Source organism: Schistocerca americana, chromosome 5 (genome assembly GCF_021461395.2).
Source record: "Schistocerca americana isolate TAMUIC-IGC-003095 chromosome 5, iqSchAmer2.1, whole genome shotgun sequence".
In the NCBI taxonomy this organism is placed as follows: Eukaryota; Metazoa; Arthropoda; class Insecta; order Orthoptera; family Acrididae; genus Schistocerca; species Schistocerca americana.
Genome location: NC_060123.1, coordinates 199,866,945 through 199,893,097, shown reverse-complemented (window position 1 = coordinate 199,893,097; position 26,153 = coordinate 199,866,945). Strand labels below are relative to the sequence as shown.

The 26,153-nt window shown below is 39.0% G+C and overlaps 1 protein-coding gene across 1 annotated transcript in view; it reads left to right on the top strand.

Moving 5' to 3' along the window:
- The window catches only part of LOC124616261 (LIM/homeobox protein Lhx3), a 213,696-nt gene extending 197,076 nt beyond the window's left edge, over positions 1-16,620 (top strand). The window contains exons 6-7 of the mRNA XM_047144565.1: positions 7,638-7,859; positions 15,921-16,620. Of these exons, the coding sequence (XP_047000521.1) occupies positions 7,638-7,859; positions 15,921-16,114 (416 nt within the window). The 3' untranslated portion in view covers positions 16,115-16,620. The remainder of the gene's footprint in view (positions 1-7,637; positions 7,860-15,920) is intronic.
- The last annotated feature ends 9,533 nt before the right edge of the window (positions 16,621-26,153 follow it).

The window sequence follows — 26,153 nt, the reverse complement described above, 5'->3', positions numbered from 1 at the left end:
GACTTGTGTACAGTACGTGTCGCAATTAGTAAGGAAAACTGACAGAGGTGAAAATGTGCGAGGGAAAAGAGGAAGGAGATTGGGGGTGCAAAATGATAAGTCGCTTGTGCGGCAAAACGTTCTCAACGGGCCCTGGCAGCACAATCACTCAGGCGTTTCACCAACATTAGTTTCACCCAGTTGTTTCCTTCTGGCGGTCCAAATAAAACAGTGTTTTGTCCAGCTGCAATATCGCCACTGAATGTGTCATAATGTCTTCATATAGGGCCTCAACATCGTCAGTTGAGCCACTACTACCGTCGACATTTCCTGCAGATCACGAGCCAACCTTCCGGAACAGAACTGTTCAATTTCTTTCCAGTTATTCTTCCAATCCGATACCGCTGAGTTCCAATATTTTGTTCAGCAAAAATATTTTTCAAGAATTATTCTCCTGTATCCGTCCTATGCGGTGCATCTGTCTTTTCCTCCACAGAAAATGCCACCTTCTTTCTCTTTGATGTCATGTTACAGCCGCTAGAAACGGGAGCAATAGCGTACTGTACAACCCGACTTTAACTTGTTAGCTGTCACCATGCCATGATCCGTGAATGGCAGTTGGCTGAATTTAAATTTGCCGGCCGTGGTGACCGAGCGGTTCTAGGAGCTACAGTCTGGAACCAAGCGTCCGCTACGGTCTCAGGTTCGAATCCTGCCTCGGGCATCGATGTGTGTGATGTCCTTAGGTTAGTTAGGTTTCAGTAGTTCTAAGTTCTAGAGGACTGACGACCTCAGAAGTTAAGTCCCATAGTGCTCAAAGCCATTTGAACCACTTGAATTTAAATTTAATGGTTGTTGTCGTCGTCTGATCTCTGAGCATATATCTTCAGCATACTCAGGTTCTTGTCATCTGCATCATCCTTTTGTGGAATATTCCTGCATCCCCTATACTGTCACGAATTTCTGATAGGTGGCAGCACTATACGTAGCCTTCAAAATGGCGTCTGTAACGGAGGTGCGTTCCAAGCAGAGAGCTGTCATTGAGATTCTCTTAGCGGAACATCAGAGCCTCGCAGATATTCATAGGCGTTTGCAAAATGTCTACGGACACCTGGCAGTGAACAAAAGCACAGTGAGTCATTTGGGCGAGTCACCTGTCATCATCACAACAAGGGCGTGCTAACCCATCCGGTTCCCGCGGGACGGTCGGCCACACACAGCTGTGAGTCCTGCAGTGTTGGAACGTTCGGACACTCTCATTCTAGGTGGTCAACGGATCGCAAATGCCTCTCTGCTCAACCAGACGTCTGTGTTGGTAGTGCTAACACACTCGTCCAGCTGGGGTACTCAAAGGTGTGTGCCCCGGCATTGCTTGCTCGTTACAAGGCTGACCGTGACAAGTTTTTGTCGTAAATCGCCACAGGCTATGAAACACGGTTTCATAATTTCATACCGGAAACAAAACGGCAATCTCTGCGAAGAAAAAGTTCAAAGACGCGCTCTCAGCCCGTAAAATCGTGGCGGCAGCCTTCTGGGACTCTGAAGACGTTATTCCGTTTGCTGTCCTCCCTGATGGTGCAACGATATTGTGCTGCTCTCAGGAATGAAGAAACCACTTTAGCCTGTTCGTTGCCACAAAAATGCAAACGAACTTCTACTTCACCATCTGGCAAGGCCTGACACACGCCTGCCCACGGGAGAGGAGCTTTCAAAACTTCATTGGACTCTTCTTCCTCATCCATCCTACAGCCCAGATCTCACAACGTACGATTTCCGTCTGTCTGGCTCCGAGGATGCACTCCGTGGTAAGCGGTAAGTGGATTGTGGGAAGGTTACTGTTGCAGCAAGGCTTTGGCTCCGATGACGACAAAAAGAACGGTACTGAGCGGGCATACAGGTCCTCCCAATAAGGTGACGCAAGGCCGTCACATTGAGCAGAGATTATGTTGAAAAATAGGATTTTTAGCCAAAAGAGTGGGGAATAATATTGTATATTGGAATCCCGAATAAAACCAACCTACTTTCAGAAAAAAGTGTTGCATTGCTTATTGAACGCCCCTCCTAATGAAGGGCAAACATTTTATCACTTACTAAATGTTCGTTGTTCATGCAGTGAAAGTTCAGTATCAGATACAGGCGTAGAAAAAAAAAAGGAATAACCGAAAACGTAATATATTACCATGCATAATACAGTGTAGGAAGCCCCTTGGATTCCGTAACAGCTTCTAGTCTTAGAATGGATAAATACAGATCCCGGATGGTTTGGAAAGGGATCTTATACAATTCTTCCTACAAAATAGTGTCAAGTTCAGGCAACGATGATGGAGACAGGTAGAGAATCACATATGTTTCGCTCCAAAATAGGCCAAAGATGGCCAGTAATACTGAGATCTGGCGACTGTGGTAGCCAGGAAAGATGCGAAATTCATCCACGTCCTCACAGGACCAGTACTGGACGATGTGAGGTGCGTGGACAGTGTCCATGTCGCCTTGGAACACAGCACCACCATTGGGAACAAACGTTCTGCCAAGGGATTGGCCTGTCAGCCAAAATCTTCACACAATCCTTGGCGCTAAGGTGACTTTGTAGATTAACCATAAGGCTCACGGAATATCACGATATGGCTGAACCCCCGACATGTTTCACTTTCGGGACGTAAACTCACCCCAAAGCAGGAAACAGTCCCAAGCGACTGGAAAGAAGCACAGGTGACTCCAATGTGTAAGAAGGGTAAAAGAACCAGTATCACTAACTTCTGTTTTGTGCAGAATTCTTGAACATATTCTCAGTTTGAATATAATAATCTTTCTTGAGACTGAGAAGCTTATGTCCACGAATCAGCATGATTTTATAAAGCTTCGGTCTACGGAACTCATCTTGCCCTTTTCTCACATTATACCCTGAGAACTGTGGATGGAGGGCAACGAAAAGATTCCATATTTCTAGATTTCCAGAAACCATTTGATACAGTGCCCATTGCAGGATGTTAACGAAGGTACGAGCATGTGGACTAGTTCACAGGTATGTTAGTGGCTCGACGACTTTAGATAGTAGAACCCATTTTGTTGTCCTCGATGGCGAGTGTTCATCAGAGACAAGCGTGTCGTCAGCAGGAGTGCCCCAGGGAAGTCTACAGGACTGCTGTTGTCCTCTATACACAAAAATGATTTGTCGGACAGGGTGGACAGCAATCTCCAGTTGTTTACTGTAAGGTGTCGAAGTTGAATGACTGTAGGAAGATACAAATCGACTTAGACAAAATTTCCATTTCGTGTGATGAATGGCAGCTAGCCCTAAATGTGGGAAAATGTAAGTCAATGCGGATGAGAAGGAAGATCAAACCTGTAATGTTCCTCATTTTTTTCGTTATTGTTCGTTGCATTTGTTCTGGGGACCACAGCGGACGTCACAAGACTTCCATTGAAGTTCGTTGTTGATCCCTTTGCTCAGCCATTCTTTAATTTTTATTTTTTATTTTTTTTTTTATTACAGAGACCAGACAGCTAGTATCTGGGCGTAACATTGCGAAGCAATATGAAACAGAACGAGAATGTGAGAACTGTTGTAGCGAAGGTGAATGGTCAACTTCAGTTTAGATATGAGATGGAACGAGCATGTGATAACTGGGGTAGGAAAGGTGAATGGTCGACTATGGTTTATTGGGAGGATTTTAGGGAAGAGTGGTTCACCTGTAAATGAGACCGCATACAGGATGCTCGTACAACCTTATCTTGAATACTGTTTGAACGTTTGGGATGCATACCAGGTCAGTCTGAAGGAAGAGATTGAAGCAGTTGAGAGGCGAGCTGCTAGATTTGTTACTGGTAGGTTCGAACAACACATTCGTGTTACAGAGATGCTTCGGGAAGTCAAATAGGAATCCCTGGCGCCAAGGCGACGTTCTTTTCGAGAAGCACTGTTGACAAAATTTAGAGAACTGGCATTTGTAGCTGACTGCTGGACGATTCTACTGACGCAAACATACATTGCATGTAAGGACCACGAAGATGAGATGGCGAGAAATTAAGGCTCCTACAGAGGCATATTTGCAAGTGAAACAGGGAAGGAAATGACACGTAGTGGTACAGGGTACCCTCTGCCACGCACCGTTTGGTGGCATGCAGAGTATCTATGCAGATATAGATTTATAGCAGTATGAAAAACGGCTCATCCAACCAAATGACTGTTTTCCATTCTTCAGAGTTCCTCTTTTATGGCTTCAGCTCTGTGTTTTCATATTATGTCCATTTGCATCATTGAAGAGTGGCTTTGGAATTCCGGTTCATCCTGTCATCCATTGCTTATGGAGCTCTCTTTGTGTTATTTTGGTGCTGATATGGTTTGCAAGTGCGACACTCAGTTCTGCAGTGGCTTTTTCAGTTGTCGTCCTCTTAGTTTTTGGCCATAATCCTTTCCAATGACTACCCTTCATGATCATTCAACACAGACCTTCATCTGCTTTGTGACTTACCAGATGCTTTCCCTGCATTTTCAATATGCTGCCTTTGAAACACCTAATACTTGGCCTCCCTTGATTATGGAAGTACCTATCACACAAGCAACAACAATTTGTCCATGTTTGAATTTCCCTAGGTCCAACATAATTCACTCACAAGTACACAGAACACTGTTTGACTGCTAGTGATACTTGCAATATATTGAAATCATTGCACAGGTGCCATTTGTGCTCAGATACAACAATGGAAGCTGCAGGTTCTGTACTTGTGTTCAAACATGCATCTCTCACAGTGCTTCCGTACTTTATCTCGCCACTGTATCTGAAACTGTTTTATACATGAGTGTTTGGTTATTGATTACCAACTAACACAAGAAATACACATCAACAAACATTATGTAAATCAACACACACTTCACTGCACTACTAGATGGGAAAATGGTTCTTGGCCATCCTGTAAGGCAGATAAGATGTTTTACTGGCAAAGATCACTTCCCGCATCACAAGTACCACTCATTCTCAAGTTTCCAGACAAATTTTAGGCTACCCAGAGGATCAGATAATCTTTCTGAAAATGCAAAATATTATGTCCTGTCAAGAGAATTACATTGACTCCTTTATATTACTATGGTGCTGATATCACTCATTTTTGATTATTTGGTTTTAAATTATGCAAACAGAGTCTTTAGGATGTTAAGACCATTTTGTTGAAACCACGTATCTAGCTTGTTTAGTTCATTTATGACAGCATCTGGAATTTCACTCACATTTTCTTTTTCAATAAATACTGCAATGTAATTAGCAAACACGAGGAGCAAATCCTGTTTTAAAAAGAAATGGTTAAATGGCTCTGAGCACTATGGGACTTAACATCTTAGGTCATCAGTCCCCTAGAACTTAGAACTACTTAAACCTAACTAACCTAAGGACATCACATACATCCTTGCCCGAGGCAGGATTCGAACCTGCGACCGTAGCAACCCCGTGGTTCCAGACTGCAGTGCCTAGAACCGCACGGCCACCAAGACCAGCCTTTTTTTTAAAAAAAAAAAAAGAAAAAGAGAGATAGAGAGAAACGAGATTGGCCCTAAGGTTGAACCTTTAGGGACTCCTTAGGAAATTGCATCCCACTGATAGCCATAATTTATGTTATTAGATATCATGATTACCATTTGCTGTTTGTCAGATAAGACCTGACCCGCTGCAGAAAATACTTCGTCTGATGCTGTATTTATCTTGTTTATGAAGCAGCATGGTATTATTCACTGGTTTGAATGCTTTTGTAAGGTCATAGATGACACCTGCCACTTTATTGCTTTTATCCAGTGATGGACTGATTTTTACTCAGTGAAGTCATTAACTGGATGGTGCTTTTCCCTTTTTTGAATCCATATTAGTTTTTGAGAATGAAATCATGTTTTGTGATTAAGTTTGCCTTTTTGTGTAGTGGTTTTACCTCTGCATACTCAGGCACATCATGGAAATCAGCTTGTTTAAATGACAGATGGTGTGCCATTTTACCACAAACAAATTTAATTACTTTTACCAATATTAGAACAAAATAATATTTTTTAGAACTTCAGTAGGAACTTTACTACATGCCACAATGGGGTCACATTTTTTGTCCATGCCAAGGCAAAGAAATTTATACTGTTTTGATAAGTAATCACATCTACTTTTACATTTATGAGTAATTTATTGATGCATTTAGATTTTTAAACAGGATTCACAATAGTTTTGTTGCTTTGTTTAATTTTTGGAATTTCCAGGTTTTAACTAATGCACCTAACTCCAATTTAATAACAAACCATAATGCCTTAGTCTTATTCTTATGCTCTAACATGCACTCATCATTTGATATGCTTTTGGTGGTTTAAAATGGTGTGGTTCACAGGGAAACATACACAGAGCAATATACACACAAAAGATACTGTCGAGTTCATGAGGTATTAGACGTTATTTGCCAGATAATTTGTGGGTATCTCAATTAATAAGATCATGGGATGTGAACGGCAAGCATTGTAGTTTGATTCTGGCCAGCCAAATAATTTTAATAGGCAGAGTGAAATTTACATTTTGAAAACACCATATGTTACTAAGCTATCAAGTGGCAATGGTGAAACAACGAGAGGTTTATTTATCTGTGTCACTGGTGAAAATTTAGCTTTGAAAATTGTATTTATTTCTTTATTCATCCTGTAAATTGTGATTAAATAGATAGTTTGTACAGTATCTAATTCTTCCTGTTATGGGAACAGTCCTTCAAGGATTACTGCAGAGAGAGCACTTAGCAGCTGAATTTGTCAGTGAAGCAGACTGCATTATTTGTCTCTGACTTCAACTCTTGCTTATGAAAAGCTCTAGAAAACAGTTATTGGTCTTGAAACTTTCTGGCAGATTAAAACTGTGTGCCGGACCGAGACTCGAACTCGGGACCTTTGCCTTTCGTGGGCAAGTGCTCTACTATCTGAGCTACCGAGGCATGACTCATGCCCCATCCTCACAGCTGTACTTCTGCCAGTACCTCGTCTTCTACCTTCCAAACTTTACAGAAGCTCTCCAGCAAACCTTGCAGAACTAGCACTCCTGAAAGAAAGGAGTGCTAGTTCTGCAAGGTTTGCAGGAGAGCTTCTGTAAAGTTTGGAATGTAGGAGATGAGATACTGGCAGAAGTAAAGCTGTGAGGATGGGGTGTGGGTGGTGCCTGGGTAGCTCAAATGGTACAGCACTTGCCCGCGAAAGGCAAAGGTTCCAGGTTCGAGTCTCGGTCCAGCACACAGTTTTAATCTGCCAGAAAGTTTCATATCAGCACACACTCAGCTGCAGAGTGAAAATCTCATTCAATTATTGATCTCGTTCCTACCATTAATGTAAGCGGTGTTGTCTACTGCTGTATCTTTCTTTAGTCTGATTACCTTCACTCCACTCCAATATACTCTTCAAGCCCTCTACTGGAACAATGTGTCCTCTGCTTTTCAACAATCACAATTACTCACACTGTGATGTTAACTGAAAAACAAAGGCCTAAATTAACTGAGAAGTGTGAGAAACTGTAAGTTGCAGAAGCTAGACTCTTGATCAGAAGTAAGAGATGAACTGAAGACTATAGTTGGTTAGACTTAATAGTTTGGTAAATAGATATAATCTGATCTCTGTAAATGAAAGTTTCTGAATATTGATGCAGATGTGTGTTTACTTGCAGACCTGAATAGCAATGACAGCTACAGCACGGTGGTGAATATGGGCATGGACGGTGAGGGATCGAGCCCGCAGTCAGGCAGCAGCCGTCCTGCAGGGCACTTCCTGCATGGAGGCGGCACCGGCCCCGGCACACCGCCCTACCTGTCGGCCAGCCACTCCCCCACAGCACTGGGACCTGCCTTCCCGTATGCTGGTGACGGTCTCGCTGTCTACACCACGCTCGGTTAGTATTGAACTGCTCCCATTGTTGCACTCGTGCAAATACAACATTTAGGGCAGTCAAGCAGATTTCCACGGGAGTGGAAGGCTGTCTGGACCAAAATAACCATCCCATCCAAGATTCACACATGTTAAAAAAGCTCTATATGGGCACAGATGCCAAGGGATCGAACCCAGCCTCGGGCAGCAGCCAGGGTGCAGGGCAGTCCCCATTCAGCGTCATTGTACAAGCCACATACCTCTACATCCAGGTGCACTTCTTCTTCATGCGCCCTTAGCCTTCTCCCTCTCAACCAACTCACACCCCCAACCTTTAAAAATCCTTCTCCATTCTTCTTCTTGCATTTATTTTCCTTTTCTTTCTTCTCCAAAAATGCATCTGGACTTTCACATTACTTGCCTACTTCTTACGATTTTCAAACACAGAGTCTTCAATTAATAATGAAATTGATCTCCTTTTATGGGCCGGCAAGGCTCAAGGGGCATCAGCTGGTTGTCATGTCATACTATGCCATTTGGCATCATGTTGTCATGCTGAGGAGGGGCATGTGGTCAGCATACTGCCCTTCCAGACACTTTGTCGACTTACTGTACCTTGGAGTCACTACTTCTTACTCAGTTAGCTCCTCAATTGGCATCACAAGGCTGAGCGCACCCTGTGCCAAGAAAAAAATCCATGATAGCCACTTGCATTGACCTTTCAGCTATGGAGACAAGATTAGATTCCCATAGTAATAATTTGTCCATTTCAGCTCTAGCAGCTGAAATATGGAATAACACCCCACATGATTACAGACAATCACAAATGGATTTAACAAGCAAATTTGATTTTATTTCAAATAACGATTGGTCTGGGGCAAATGTCAATTTGGATCCTCTGTAGCTGCGTGGTCATGTAGAGGTACTACCAAGAATTTTTCCTTGGTGGGAGGACTGATACGAGGTGTAATCAGCCTACAATGCTAATTGAGGAGCTATTTGATTGACAAGTAGTGGCTCTAAGAACTGGAAAGTCAGCGGAATGGCTAGGAGAGTGGTGTGCTGAACATATGCTCCTCCATATATACATCTACATCTGCATCTACATCCATACTCTGCAAAGCACTGTGAAGTGCATGGCAGAGGGTATGTCCCTCTGCACCAGTTATTAGGGTTTCTTTCCATTCTATTCATATATGGAGCACAGGTAGAATGCTTGTTGAAGGCCTCTGTGCATGCTATAATTATTGTAATCTTGTCCTCACAATATATGTCTAATACATAGAGGGCTGTAGTATATTCCTAGAGTAATCATTTAAAGCTGATTCTTGAAACTTTGTTAGCAGGTCATCTTCAAGAGCTGCTGGTTTGGTTTTTTCAGCATCACTGTAACATTCTCCCATGAGTCAAACAAACCTGTGACCATTTGTGCTGCCCTTCTCTGTGTACGTTCAGCATGCCTCATTAGTCAAGCATCTGCATGACGCCTCATGGCAGAGAATGCCACAGCACCTGGTCAACATCCCTTGGCTTCAATACCTGAATGAGGAGCTTGTTAAATGTCTGTTTTCAAGTGACATGCGCCTAATGTTACAATAACATACAAATAACTCAGTATTGTGTTCTGAACCAGAATTATGACCAAAACTTACAAAGCAAACTTTCATATAATAGGAGACTGCCAAACTAAAAAATACATAAACACAGTGTCACCTACATGTACAAATATGCATACAGCAAACTCACAGACACTTAAAGGTAGATGCAAACTATCTCCAGAAAGCCTTCTTATGAAGTTTTAAGAACCAGCTTTAAATGGTAACTACAGAGATATACTACAACCCCCAATACATTGCTCCCATAGGGATTGTGAGGACAAAATTAGATTAATTACAGTGTGCACAGAGGCATTCAGACTGTCATTCTTCCTGCATTTCATATGTGAATGGAACAGAAAGAATCCCTAAATAGTAAGATGTGAAGTGTCTTGTGCCAGACACTTCACAGAGGTTTGAGGAGCAAAGATTTAGACATAGAATTAAGAGGGATTATATTCCTCACATCATAAATAAAAATTGGCCAAGGTAGTGATGATATCATGATGTAGCTCATAAGTGATCAGTTCACTCAGAACTACACATTGTTAAATTTGTGAACATTGCAGTAAGACACCTATTTTCTGTTCATGATTACATTTCACACAGTGTTTTAAATCAAACCCTAAACACTATTTTTTACAAGAACAATTGTCATTATTTTTTTATTTTTCTCAGCGTATTTAATTTACAGTCATTTGCTGTTGTAAGATGCAGAATGATTACATTGTAACTCCTATTACAAAAATCCTTCATAAAATAATTGATCCAAAGATTGTACGGCCAATAATGACCAAGAAGGAACCCCTTGAGTGCAGGGTCGCAAGTTCAATCTCTAGTAAGGCTCATTTGAAAGTGTTGTGTTAACAGTTATGATAGGAAAAATATTAGCGTCTGATGACTCACCATGTGCATCAGGAGAGCAACAAAAAATGAGTGTCCGAGACGTGCAGAGATCAACCTTCTATGGGATGTATGTATTACATGTCACATATGGACAGTGTCGAATATCAAGAAATGTTCAAAACTTGCACCATGAACACTGAATGATAAATGGTGCCCCACAGTGATCATGAAGGTTCACACCATCAAGACTGAAGGTGAACTTCTTGTGAGTTACAAACCATGCAGGACATTCAGCTAGGTATCCACTCTTAAAGAAAGCATGGAGAACTGTATTGCGATAATGGGGTGATGATAACTGATGGAATGCAATGGCATGCAACTGAACATGAAATAATCTGTCATGCAACTTATTGTGAAACTGGCTGTCCACTGAAGCTTAGCTGCAGATAGTGGCATAATATGTTTTATAGGCACAGAACAAAACAAACATCCAAAGGCTGAATTTCTCCAGTGGTACCATGTGGTACGAATTGCAATGTCACACAGTTTTCAAAAGTGATAATTTGCTGTAATGGAGTATGATTTTTATACACAGATCAGGGATCAAGCAAAAGCCAGTTATTTTGAAATTGGCCAAAAGCAGTGCTCATACCATAGGTGCAGTTCTCTTATGCCCTTCTTCCCACTCTTGTCTGCTGTGAGGTAAATATTCCATATTGCCCTTGGAATATCACACACACAAGAAAGAATTGTAGGGGCAGAGCACCTCCAAGTTCTCACAGCTCAATAAAATAACTTTCCAGCGGATTACTATCCATATTAATAGTCAACATAAGTTTATATGAATGCATTAAGGCATTGATATTAGTTGATCTTGATACAACTCTCTGTTGTTGTTCTGGTCTTCAGTCCTGAGACTGGTTTGATGCAGCTCTCCATGCTACTCTATCCTGTGCAAGCTTCTTCATCTCCCAGTACCTACTGCAACCTACATCCTTCTGAATCTGCTTAGTGTATTCATGTCTTGGTCTCCCCCTACGATTTTTACCCTCCACGCTGCCCTCCAATACTAAATTGGTGATCCCTTTATGTCTCAGAACATGTCCTACCAACCAATCCCTTCTTCTGGTCAAGTTGTGCCACAAACTTCTCTTCTCCCCAATCCTATTCAATACTTCCTCATTAGTTATATGATCTACCCATCTAATCTTCAGCATTCTTCTGTAGCACCACATTTCGAAAGCTTCTATTCTCTTCTTGTCCAAACTATTTACCGTCCATGTTTCACTTTCATACATGGCTACACTCCATACAAATACTTTCAGAAATGACTTCCTGACACTTAAATCTATACTCGATGTTAACAAATTTTTCTTCTTCAGAAATGCTTTCCTTGCCATTGCCAGTCTATATTTGATATCCTCTCTACTTTGACCATCATCAGTTATTTTGCTCCCCAAATAGCAAAACTCCTTTACTACTTTAAGTGTCTCATTTCCTAATCTAATACCCTCAACATCACCCAACTTAATTCGACTACATTCCATTATCCTCGTTTTGCTTTTGTTGATGTTCATCTTATATCCTCCCTTCAAGACACCATCCATTCCATTCAACTGCTCTTCCAAGTCCTTTGCTGTCTCTGACAGAATTACAATGTCATCAGCGAACCTCAACATTTTTATTTCTTCTCCATGGATTTTAATTCCTACTCCGAATCTTTCTTTTGTTTCCTTTACTGCTTGCTCAATATACAGATTGAATAACATCGGGGAGAGGCTACAACCCTGTCTTACTCCCTTCCCAACCACTGCTTCCCTTTCTTGTCCCTCGACTCTTATAACTGCCATCTGGCTTCTGTACAAATTGTAAATAGCCTTTTGCTCCCTGTGTTTTACCCCTGCCACCTTTAGAATTTGAAAGAGAGTATTCCAGTCAACATTGTCAAAAGCTTTCTCTAAGTCTACAAATGCTAGAAACATAGGTTTGCCTTTCCTTAATCTTTCTTCTAAGATAAGTCGTAAGGTCAGTATTGCCTCACGTGTTCCTGTATTTCTACGGAATCCAAACTGATCTTCCCCAAGGTTGGCTTCTACTAGTTTTTCCATTCGTCTGTAAAGAATTCGAGTTAGTATTTTGCAGCTGTGACTTATTAAACTGATTGTTCGGTAATTTTCACATCTGTCAACACCTGCTTTCTTTGGGATTGGAATTATTATATTCTTCTTGAGGTCTGAAGGTATTTCGCCTGTTTCATACATCTTGCTCACCAGATGGTAGAGTTTTGTCAGGACTGGCTCTCCCAAGGCCGTCAGTAGTTCCAATGGAATGTTGTCTACTCCGGGGCCTTGTTTCGACTCAGGTCTTTCAGTGCTCTGTCAAACTCTTCACGCAGTATCGCATCTCCCATTTCATCTTCATCTACATCCTCTTCCATTTCCGTAATACTGTCCTCAAGTACATCACCCTTGTATAGACCCTCTATATACTCCTTCCACCTTTCTGCTTTCCCTTCTTTGCTTAGAATTGGGTTTCCATCTGAGCTCTTGATATTCATACAAGTGGTTCTCTTTTCTGCAAAGGTCTCTTTAATTTTCCTGTAGGCAGTATCTATCTTACCCCTAGTGAGACAAGCCTCTACATCCTTACATTTATCCTTTAGCCATCCCTGCTTAGCCATTTTGCACTTCCTGTCGATCTCATTTTTGAGACGTTTGTATTGAGCTTTGCCTGCTTCATTTACTGCATTTTTATATTTTCTCCTTTCATCAATTAAATTCAATATGTCTTCTGTTACCCAAGGATTTCTACTAGCCCTCGTCTTTTTATCTACTTGATCCTCTGCTGCCTTCACTACTTCATCCCTCAAAGTTACCCATTCTTCTTCTACTGTATTTCTTTCCCCCATTCCTGCCGTTTGTTCCCTTACGATCTCCCTGAAACTCTGTACAGCCTCTGGTTTAGTCAGTTTATCCAGGACCCATCTCCTTAAATTCCCACCTTTTTGCAGTTTCTTCAGTTTTAATCTACAGCTCATAACCAATAGATTGTGGTCAGAGTTCACATCTGCCCCTGGAAATGTCTTACAATTTAAAACCTGGTTCTTAAATCTCCGTCTTACCATTATATAATCTATCTGCAATCTGTCAGTATCTCCAGGCTTCTTCCATGTATATAACCTTCTTTTATGATTCTTGAACCAAGTGTTAGCTATGATTAAGTTGTGCTCTGTGCAAAATTCTACCAGGCGGCTTCCTCTTTCATTTTTTAGCCCCAATCCATATTCACCTACTACGTTTCCTTCTCTCCCTTATCCTACACTCGAATTCCAGTCACCCATGACTATTAAATTTTCGTCTCCCTTCACTATCTGAATAATTTCTTTTATTTCATCATACATTTCTTCAATTTCTTCGTCATCTGCAGAGCTAGTTGGCATATAAACTTGTACTACTGTAGTAGGCATGGGCTTTGTGTCTATCTTGGCCACAATAATGCGTTCACTATGCTGTTTGTAGTAGCTTACCCGCATTCCTATTTTCCTATTCATTATTAAACCTACTCCTGCATTACCCCTATTTGACTTTGTGTTTATAACACTGTAGTCACCTGACCAGAAGTCTTGTTCCTCCTGCCACCAAACTTCACTAATTCCCAATATATCTAACTTTAACCTATCCATTTCCCTTTTTAAATTTTCTAACCTACCTGCCCGATTAAGGGATCTGACATTCCACGCTCCGATCCGTAGAACGCCAGTTTTCTTTTTCCGGATAACGACATCCTCTTGAGTAGTCCCCGCCCGGAGATCCAAATGGGGGACTATTTTCCTCCGGAATATTTTACCCAAGAGGACGCCATCATCATTTAATCATACAGTAAAAGCTGCATGCCCTCGGGAAAAATTACAGCCGTAGTTTCCCCTTGCTTTCAGCCGTTCGCAGTACCAGCACAGCAAGGCCGTTTTGGTTATTGTTACAAGGCCAGATCAGTCAATCATCCAGACTGTTGCCCCTGCAACTACTGAAAAGGCTGCTGCCCCTCTTCAGGAACCACACGTTTGTCTGGCCTCTCAACAGATACCCCTTCGTTGTGGTTGTACCTACAGTACAGCTATCTGTATCGCTGAGGCACGCAAGCCTCCCCACCAACGACAAGGTCCATGGCTCATGGGGGGAAGACCTCTAATTTCCAGGGTTCTTTTCAAATACATTTCCTCCTCAAATCCTGACTGCTTGGAACTGAACACAAATTCCTTACTGAACAGTGACATAAGTTTGTTTATCTCATCTACTAATTTTTGGGTTGATTCTGCAGTTTGCTGTGCATCATCAAGTTGACACTTTATTTGAAATTTTGTTGTGTTACATCTTCCAGTTCTGTAGCACTGTTCGAAGTTATACAACCATCCATTGCTTCCTTTGCAATCACTGTAATATATATCACGTGCAATTTGATGTGCATAACGTAATAGGTCACTGTCATGAATATCCTGTAAATTGTATCAAACATCCTTGAAACGTGCAAACACTAGTTTTTGTAATAGTGTGCCTTGTCCTCTTGAATATCTGTAGTTTTTCTCATGCACCACATAGCCATATAGCTGCATACTTATTCAAAATCTAATAGTAATAGATTTTATAGTATGCTGTGGATGATCTTCCATGTGTGTGATTATGTTTAGCTCCTGCTCCTTGTACAATGATTTATTACATTTCATTGAAAACAAGATTTGTAACTATGTGTCTAAAAAGGATGATGAACTATGTGGTTCATCACCTGTTCAGTATCACTTTCACCCATTAGGCATGTATTGTTATCATTGTATCCCTCATGTACATTGTCTACAAGTGGAACATATATAACACTACACATTCCACTGACTCATCTTGCAGAAACTCTAATATTTTGTCTGTCACTTCTTTCTCCGTGTGCAAAATTCTTTGGATTCCTTTCTGATGACCTTTGGCAACTATTCTTGTAGATGTAATGCAATGTTTGCTTTGTTTATCATTGTCATTGCTCTGCTTTGTGTCTACACCACTGGCACTTTACCCCTGTTGTCAGGTACTCATTGACTAATGAGTTCAACTATGCTCCATAGCCTCATGCTGTGCTCAAAATTGGATACCTCCAGCTCCACCCCCATAGCAATTAGCAGCTAATATTGTGGTTGCATGATAGACAATGTGTAGAGAGTAGAATGCTGTAAACATCATTTGCCTTTTATGACCTCTTACTCAAGGGTTTTTTTGTAAGAGGAAAACAATGACTTCTGCCAGAATGATGAAAACTTGATGTATTAAAATCTGAAATGAAGGATTAAATTCTTTGAGCAAAATGTAAGTTCTGGACAACAGACATAAAAGATAAATTGTTCCATTACATTAGAAAAGACTTTCACAAAGTTAGATTATGAACAGAAAGAAGACTGGAGCAATATTAATATACCAACAACTGTGATACAAAAAAGAGAAGCAGACAAGATTGGACAACAAATCAGACAGGCATCTAGGCAAAGAATGTTGAGATTGCAGGGAGCAAAAAAACTGTTTCATAATGCATAAAGAGAGCTTAATGTGATCTGTGGTTGTACAATACAATTTTTAAATCAATCATCTGATCCCTTCTCTTTAATATTTTAGGTCAAGGACCACCTCCAGGGCACCTCCCACCAGGCCACCCTGGCCTGGCTAGTGGTCCAGCCTCTGATCTCAGCAACAGCAGCAGCACTCACGGATACCCCGATTTTCCACCGAGTCCTGACTCCTGGCTGGGCGAAGTCGGATCAGCACCCCCACCAGGTCCACCGGGGCCACCTGCACCGCAGCCATACTGACCCCGCCACCCTACTGCCAGGCATCGGCCTGCATCCTAGTGACTGTCTAATGAGAGTGGAAAGCTGCACAGTTGATTCCTGCACAGACTGTTATTAAATTGCATTAAGTTGTCTATTGGGCTAAGATTGCAGGAATATTTCAGCTACTATCTCTGGGTTGTGGAAAGTGGTGTACACTTCTGTATAATAGACACTGTACCCTAAAATTCGTGTGGATGGAACACTAAGAATTTTTATTTATTTCCTTTGGCTGTGGTGCACCATGCAGCAAATAACTAATTTCGTGAATACCACATCTGGCACACAATTCACTGCATATCTCCACTTTATCAGATGCCATATTTGCTGTAACAATTTTTCGAAACAACATAGTTTTGGTGTCAATAGCAACAATGGCTCTAAATTTTGATGTGACTTTGTCCTAATACTGTTCCATTATTCATCAAAAGATTTAGATATTTTTCAGTAAGAAGAAGTTTCATTTCATCTGACTTGTTTTGCTTAGTTCTTGGTGCTCTTCACAATAGTACAATAGACATTTTATTGGAAGTGTATTAAAACAATTATTCCACATAACTCTATCGCAAAATGCCTTAAATGAGGACATGGATTTCCACTGTTTGTCTGTTTTTAGTTGTGCGCTTGTTCATACAGTGTGTTATAAAACTATTCATTTCAAATCCGGTACACAAAGCTTATCAGACAAGAAATGAATTTTTGTAAACACTGCTAAACAGAAAACTAAATTTATTGACAGGTTTTAGAATGAATTCCAGTCTTGGTGTTGATTACTAATGAGTACTTCCAGGGAAGGTTAAAGAAGCAAACAGAAACATTTCAGAGAAAATAGCAAGTTAGTTAACTACCATGTGACTGGAGATGTGATTTAGTACCAAAAATTAAAGAACAAATCTGAATGTGAATAATAGATATATTTCACAACAAAACTGAAATTATCACCATCAAAGAGAAAGTGCTTTGTCAAAAAAACAGAACAGTTACCTAACTAATGACAAATGTAAAAAAGACAAAGTTCAGCAAGAAAGTGATAGACTAACGTCATTGATCGCAGAGTAACACAATACAATTCAAAATTACAGAAAAACACATCTGTATATTTGTAACAGTCCTTTGTTTATCCTACATCCTTCATTCTGCATACAGTTTAGTTTTTGTCTAGCTGCAGACTTTCTACCTATACAAGCATACAGAGTTTTCCTTTAAGAGTAACTATGTACCGTATATTACTGTTACAACACCAAGTTTGTTTCCTTTCTGATTATCCAGATGTTATACATGGTAGAGACATCATTCTCTTTGATGACATCCTCTCCTCATGTATACAGATTTGTCTCCTAACAACCTCTTCTCGGAATGTCCCTTTTTTTGCACTGTTTCCTTTATTCCATATTTTTCTATACAGACGCTTGACTAACATGATTCCTCACATTCTGTTTAAAGATTCTATTGCTCACTATTCTGAAATTGATTACAATACAATAAAAACCTCACAATCAAGTTACATATTAAATCAGAAATGAAGCTAAACAAAATTACACCAGTACAAAAATCATAATACACTTGAACTGCTGATAACTTTGACTAAAATTTCTAAGTTAGTCTTAAATTTGTGAGCCATTAAGCTAGAGACCAGAGGTATTATCTTGTCAGAATCATTAATGAAGATATAATCAATGGAATATTTTATTACTGAAGTAAGTGGACAAAGCAGCAATATCTTTTATCATTCATGTCTCCATAACAAGTTGACAGTATGGGAAATATATCTTGTGACCACAGTTATAGTACATCTTGTGTTTCCTGACTTTACATGTTCAACATTATCAAAAAGAAAATATGTCAAGTTTTTGTGTGGTAGATGATTTAATTTTCCTTTTCCAGGAACAAACAAAACACATCATGTATAGAGAAACATTGATCTAGTTTTACATTTAATCTTCCAGAGAACTCAAGGATGAAGTTTATAGGCAGAAAATTGTTAACAATCCACAAGAATTGTCACTAACTCCCAAAAGAATTTACAGCAATAGTATAAACAGCTGTTACAAATTTAAAATATTTTGGCATCTGTGAAAGAAATTATGCAGTTAATGTTCATTAAACATAATTGTAATCACTGAGTGAAATAACAAAGTATGATGTGTGAATAGTAGAGAGGAAACATTATTACTACAGGTAGAAAGTGCTCCTCCAATGACACTTGGTTTATATTTGACACAAAGAACTGGCTAAATTACAGTGTGTTTTAAAGTTATGAACCATGTTGAACTACAATAACAACTTTAAGTGTTTGAAATGTGATAAACTTCAAGTTTTAAATGAGAAAGTGAAATTTTGGTGGAATTACACATACATATTGTGGTATTTAGAACAAACTAGTCTAAATGTATTCCTAATTATTATAATGTAAGAATGAGTGAAACATGAACATCCTTTGGATACTTCATTGTCATGTATAATACAAAATATTTTGCACCTTTCTGTTTACATATGTATTTGCAAACATCATGACACTGTAGTGATGTCCTACAGTTGAAACAAATCATCACTCCTGCAATTTCAAATAGAGCATTAGCCTTATGGCAATAGTCATTTTGCATCATAGGACAGTTGATTTCAGTTATTCTAAAGAAGTTTTTCCAGTTACACTAAAGAATGTGAATAAAGTCTATGTAAGCTGGCAGAAATGCCAATTTTCAAACAACTGCTTGTCCAAAGATATTATTCTAGTCATACTATAATAAAAATTATGTTAATTTTTATTCAATATATAAATTATTTGAATTGAAAAGAGTTATTTTTTATTCATTAACTCCTTATTGTACCTTGAAGCAATATGTTAAGGAAGGTGACTGTAACTGACAGCAAAGAAATGACAAGGAGAAATATTATTCATGTATTTTCTTATTTTAAGGCTTGTGCAAACTGACAGTTATGATATGGTGATGAAATCTTCATTCATACTATGATGTAAATAGAAAATTGTTAGCAAAAGAACCCGATCAGGAGCCCAACTTTAACTAACGTGTATTATACTTGCCAGAGCTATTGCATATATATTTCATTTAGGTCAAGAGTACAGCATTTCTGAAAAATAGCATATGGGGATAATTTGATATTTCAACCTGCATCTCAAATTTGTGATGGTGATAAAATGAAAAAAACAAAAGATCTGATCTCATACCAGCTGGTACAATTTCATTGTGATTCACAATTATTTCCCTTTCTGAAAGCACATATAGACACATAAGCCTGATGTCATGGGAACTAGAACTGTTGACTTATAAACCAGCCTCTTCATAGGTCACTGGAATAGAGCTTCTGTGGAGTTCCAGCACAAATAATATAATTCAACTTATTGACGACTTAGTTGTATGTGTATCAGCAATATTATGAAAAGGATAGATCACCATTCACCATAAAGGTGGCTTGTTGAGTTGCAGAAAAGCATAGTAAATAAATTGTACAAACATTCACACAAATAAAAACGTCTCACACAAACTTGACTGCTGCCTCTGTCCACTCCAGAGTGGCTGAGAATGCAGTCATGTGTCCATGAGACTTGCTTGCTTGAGTGAATGTGTTTTCTTTTCTGAAGAAGGCTTTGACCAAAAGGTCAATGTGTAACAGTCTTTTCACTGTGCTGGACAGCATCTCAACCTCATGTTTATGGTGAGTAACAGTCTATCCATTTAATAATATTGTTGATACTTGTATGTGTGACACATCTGCACTCTCAAAGTTTCCTGCCATAACTAATTTGCTTTCCTCAGACAAGATTTTCTTGATTCTCCTCTGATTTGTGAGATGCTCTCTTTATGGTAACTAGCAAGTAATTGAAGGCTACCTTTCTAAATACTTCCACATTAAATTCACACAACCACCAGAATCTGTATCTTTTCTATAACTTTTCCTTAAATATTCTCCTCCTTAGTGCAAGCAGAAACTTTGGAAGTCACTCTGAAACTAATGCCACTAATTTATTTTCATGGAAACTAGAACAGATACAAAAGGCATAGTAACATTCATAAATAGATAATATTTCTACCACATACTCTCACTTTTTCCACATAGGTACCAACACGTGTAATGCAAAATATTGTCACTTTTTCTATGTATGTACCACCATTTGTAATGCAAAATACTCTCACTTTTTCCACATTGGCACCACCGCTTGTAATGCACTTTTGCCAAATATGAACAAAGTCCTGCATGATATACTCATAAAATCTTGTACCAGCTGAGGCTAGCCACTGTGTTAAAGCTTTTACAGCAGCATCTGAGCCTGGAAAATATTGGCTGTGTAATCCATCTTTCATAAACTCGAAGAGATTTAAGTCTACAGATGCTAAATCAGGACCATACAGTGGATGCTGTAGGACAATTGCTCACAAATAAATAGATTTTGGTGTTGTGACTATATCCTAATTTTAAACCTCTACCAAATGTCAAAAACACCTCTCACAACACTATGCTATTCTGGCCAGGAATCTATTAATTAGTTTCTGCATTTATATTAAATCTAATTCAGTCACTGCTGAGAAAGGCTGTACATTTCATTCAGAGTAGGCCTTCATACCTGTCTAATTTATACCTCATTTACATGATGTTCTTTAAATGTTTGAGAAGAATTTTTTCCATGGGTTATTACTTACCTTTGCAGCCAGTCTCATGTTACCTATGCACCATCATGTCACAATGAGCCCTATCAGTAGTTAAAATTAGTACATCAGTCACTTGTACATTATTATTTTGATCATCTCACAAACACAGAATGTTCCTCTCTACATTGCTATAAATATTATGAAGCTTCATGTGAAATAAATTAGCATAAGTGAAAATTAATATAGATTACAAGCAATATTCTTCTGCAAAGCAAGCACTGAACATGGGAGCTCCATCATTATTATCTACATGAGTACGTGAACCACCATAACAATTCTAGATGCACTGGCACTTAAGATTCTATTAGTGGCAAACTGCTCCTCATAATTTACTAAATTTCAACCAATTCTCCACCTGATTACACTGTGATGTCTTCACTTATCAATAGCTGTATTTTGCAAGCTTTAATTTTCTTTTTCCCCCTACTTTTCCCCCTACTTTTCCCCCTTCTGTTGTCTGCTTCTTTCGGTTTCCATCATGAAGAAATACTGATACGAATTTGGAATGGGTCAAGGTGTAAGTTAACAAAATGAAGCTATATTAGAAACTGTGTTAATAATTAATGATCATGAAATTATTGTCAGCTATTTGTGCTTTCTCAGGTCAATATTTAATACTATAAAAATAGCAAGAAAAATTACTATTTTTAAAACAGTCATTTACACTAAGTATTTGGTGCATATTCTACACTGTTTGCTTCCTGTTTAAATGACTGCACAAATACACGTGAAGAATAACTATTGTCTACATATTGTAGGAATAGAAGGCAGCTTACAATGTGCATTGTTACGTATTCAAATTGTAGGGAGCTTCAGTTATTGTGTACAGATATTTACACAATTTCTAAAGAACTGCTTCATAAGTTACATTTTTAATTATATTTGGATTTTATAGGAGTTCTCAGTACCTTATATTAGATGTTGTGAGAGCTTTTTGAAGATCTTTCCAGAAAACAGATCCTCATTATATACTTTAGATAAAAAGAGGCAAAATCTTCACAAAAATTGTTTTTGCGTCTTACATTGTTGTTGTGCAAGTCATTTTTCAACAGAAACTGATATTTCTTCTCATTAACAATGGCTTTCAAGGAATGAATGTATTACTATGTGAGTGTAAAAATTCCTAGTTCCTTAAGTATCCCTTAACAAAATATGCACTTATACAATTACTGCAGTCTATTTCAGCCATCTAATTTATGTCTGGCCTGTTTGTTGTGTTTCAGTCCCAAGTTAATATGTTCAATCTCTGATCTTTTTAACATTTTAGACTGGCATCCATAGCCGAGGGGTCACTATAGATAACTCCCATGTGAAATGCTCCAGGTTCAGTCCTGGTACTGCCAAGGATTTTTCCTTCATTGGAGAACTGGTACAAGCTACACTAAGCCTTCTGATGACAATTTAGGAGCTACTTCATTGAATAGTAGCAGCTCCATGGTCTGGAAAGTCTGCAAAACAGCCAGTAGAACAATGTACTGACCACATGCCCCTCCATACGTTGTCCGCACAAAGCCGCAAGCCAGAGAATGACACGGTGGCTTGTAGACATCCCTTGGGCCTTCATGTCCTGGTTAAGAGCTCATTATTATCAGTCTGAAAGTTGCGTGCTCTGATGATTCCAAACATGATGACGTCCTTAACTGTTCAGTAGTGTTCACCAACTGTGTCGTCATGGTTCACCTTCACAGTGTACTGTATTTTCTGCAGAGAGTGTACTTCATCATTGCAATACATGTTCCCAGCAGAAAGGTGGCCCAATGACCAACTGTACTTTCCTCAGAGGATGGGGAAGCAGGTATCATGCTGCTGGGCACCAGGGCAAGTGGGAATTCTGGGAAGTGAACAATCAGATAGAGGCCGCAAGAAGCCCCACGTAGGCATGACATGGCACAATGTACCATTTTCCTGCAGGCTGTCATTTCACTGTTGTAGCAGAGATCCAGACAACTGTGTGTGGAGGGGGAGGGGCTGAGGGTGGGGGGCGTTGGGTGGGGAAGTGGCTGGCAGTTGTGGACAACAAGGTGCACCCTACGCAACCAACTATCAGGCAATGTTAGACCTCATGCCAGCCATTTGTGCAGGCTGAAATGAACCTGACCCACTTCTGAATTGTTCATTGTCCAGTCAGTGATGCCTGTGGTATGTAAATCATTTTTCGTCACATTTTTACTGAATGGATTTCGTATTGTGACTTGATGACAGAAGCAAATTTTGGTGGGGATCTGTAGTTGATGACAAGATGAGTGTGGTGAAGATTTTAAAGTTTTGTGAAGTTTTTGGACTCCAGCCTAAGATTTTAGGCTTGACACTTTAGTGTGTTGCATCCTTCTTTCACAGGTGTCTGATGTATTCTTTTACCTCTTTTTCTGTAAGTTTTCAATCCGACAATATATACAGTTTTCATCATTTTATTCATCTGTTATTCCTACAGCTGTCACATTCTATTTCAGTATGTGTGCTAATGACTTGCTGTTGTATGCCCATGCCAAATGTTCCTCATCATTATCAACATATCATCATCATCATACTGATTAATAAATTTATGTCACTCATTAACACTACAGAGAGAAGTCCTTGTACAAAGCTCTATGGAATGCCATATCAGCAACCCACATATTTTTGAAAAAAGAATGTTGGAGAGTAAAATTTATTAAATTTTTGTCTTCTGTGTCTCATTGTGTCTGAATTCTCCATGGTCAGCTATTTCATAAAATTATCTTCTGTCCAGATCAGCTAGTAAAATCTGAATAATCATGCTTCTGCTCCTGCTAGCAGACTTCTTATCCTTTGCAGTGTCTTCAGTCCTAGAGGCTGAAAGAATGGTGGATGTAGCTGTCCCTCTATTATGGTTTAGCACCCTGAGCTCTCTTCGCTTGCTCATACCCAACAAATTTTCTGTTAATTATTTCTACTGGAGATAGTCCAATAAACAAATATGGTAATTTATTCAAGATTACATGAAATTCAGAAATTATCTGAGACCAAGCAGTGTGTCTTGTAGATGAATATGTTCTACATAATCTTCCTATTTCCTTCATAACCCTTGTATAGAAGTTACTGTCAGTGAACTGTGATCAATTGTCTATTAATACTCTCACAGGCTTGCCTATGTCCGTAAAACAATCTCTCAAACAAATTATTACAGTAGCTGTATTCACTAATTTTAGGATAAAGTTTTACATACTTTGAACAACATTCTATTAATACAAGAATATAGGTAACCCCACCTCTACCTTTAGGCAAAAGACCATAGAAGTCTATGGCAGTTGTCATGTAATGCCTAATGTATAAGTGGATATAATTTATATAATACATGACTGCTATCTTCTCCTACCTTTTGACAAATTTCACATATTGTTACCACACTTATAAACTTACTGCTAAGACTTTTAAAGGAGGAAAATGTTTTCATATGCTTAATGCATTTATGAATGTCAAAATAAACACAATCTTTATGTATAAACCATATCAGTTCTATTTCAGTGGTTTGTGGGATAAACAGTTTCCAATGTATTGAATTCTCATTCAATCACCAAAACTAATGATCTTCATTTACAATCCACAAATGCTTTTTATTAGGAGGAAGCGAAGCTCACTCACATAACTGTAGCTTTCCCCCAAAGCAACTATCTGTATGTAGGCCATGCTTTATTTTTAAAGATAATTTCATTACTTCATTGTTCATGTAACTACAAGATAGAAAATTTGTGGTAAAAACAAGTTCTGGTCCTTCAGTCCATGTCACTTCATTTATTCCTAATGGGAGTCATGAGAAAGGATCTGAAAATTTATTTTGTGATTCTTTTATATGGTTTACGTCTATTTGAAATTCTTGTAAGAATAAAACCTGTTGCATTAATCTACTGTGCAACAATTGGTTTTCTGTAAGGAATGATAATGCATGAGAGTCAGTATAAATGATCAAGTTTGAATCCCAGACTGAAGTTTGGAGTTTTTGTATGCTCCACCCAACAGCCGATAACTCATTTTCGTTTTCTGTATTGTTTAATTCATGTTTATTTAAACTCATACTTCCAGAAGCAATTGTTTTGCTTGCTCCCAGTTCTGGGTCCCAATCTCCTTGAAATAATTCCCATGCTATCTTATTCTTAGCTGCATTGGTCTCAAACTTGAATCGTTCAAGCACAACTGGGTGTTTCACTGTGGGTACTACCACAAAAGCTCATTTAGTAGTTTAAAACACCTTTGGTCTCCTCTCATCCCATGTCCATCATGATAATCATGGATCAATCATGGGCTGACCTCTGGTGAAATGCTTATACAGTCCAGCTAGCCTGAGGAATGAATGTAACTGCTGTACATTTATTAGTTCGGGATAATGTTTGATTGCTATCATATGGCTTCAGGCTTCAGACCTCGGATTCCCACACATCCTAAATATTTCAGTTTGTTTCACCAACTGCGACATAGTCGTGTATACAAACAGTGATCAAATACTGGCAAATGTTTTTTATTCCACTCTTGATCACAACATCAATTCTTTAGATGATGACTGGTTTCAGTCCTTAATGACCATCCTCAGATTTTAATTAGGACATGGTGTAATTAAGATCTGAGGATGGTCATTATGGGCTGAAATCAGTCATCATCAAAAGAATTGATATTGTGATCAAAGACTGGAATAAAAAACATTTGATTTTAGTTTGCCCCTACCAAAATTTGATTTTGATATTTAATAATGATTCCTCTTTCTATCAAATCTATGCAAATTTTTCATTAGTAAGGTGCAGTGCTCTTTCCATGATTTGAAACAATTAAGATGTCATCAAGATGTATAACCAATGCCTCTGTCAGGTCATTATTCAGAGCTTTATCTAGTACTTCCGTAAATACTGTTACTGAGATGTTCAAGTCAAATGGAAGTTCTGAAAAATGGTATGGTTTATCCTAAAAAAAGAACATGATATATGGCCTAGAATCTTCATGTAGGCATGTTGTTGTTGTTGTTGTGGTCTTCAGTCCAGAGACTGGTTTGATGCAGCTCTCCATGCTACTCTATGCTGTGCAAGCTTCTTCATCTCCAAGTACGTACTGCAACCTACATCCTTATGAATCTGCTTAGTGTATTCATCTCTTGGTCTCCCTCTACAATTTTTACCCTCCATGCTGCCCTCCAATATTAAATTGGTGATCCCTCAATGCCACAGAACATGTCCTCCCAACCAATCCCATCTTCTAGGCAAGTTGTGCCACAAACTCCACTTCTCCCCAATCCTATTCAATACCTCCTCATTAGTTATGTGATCTACCCATCTAATCTTCAGCATTCTTCTGTAGCACCACATTTCGAAAGCTTCTATTCTCTTCTTGTCCAAACTATTTATTGTCCATGT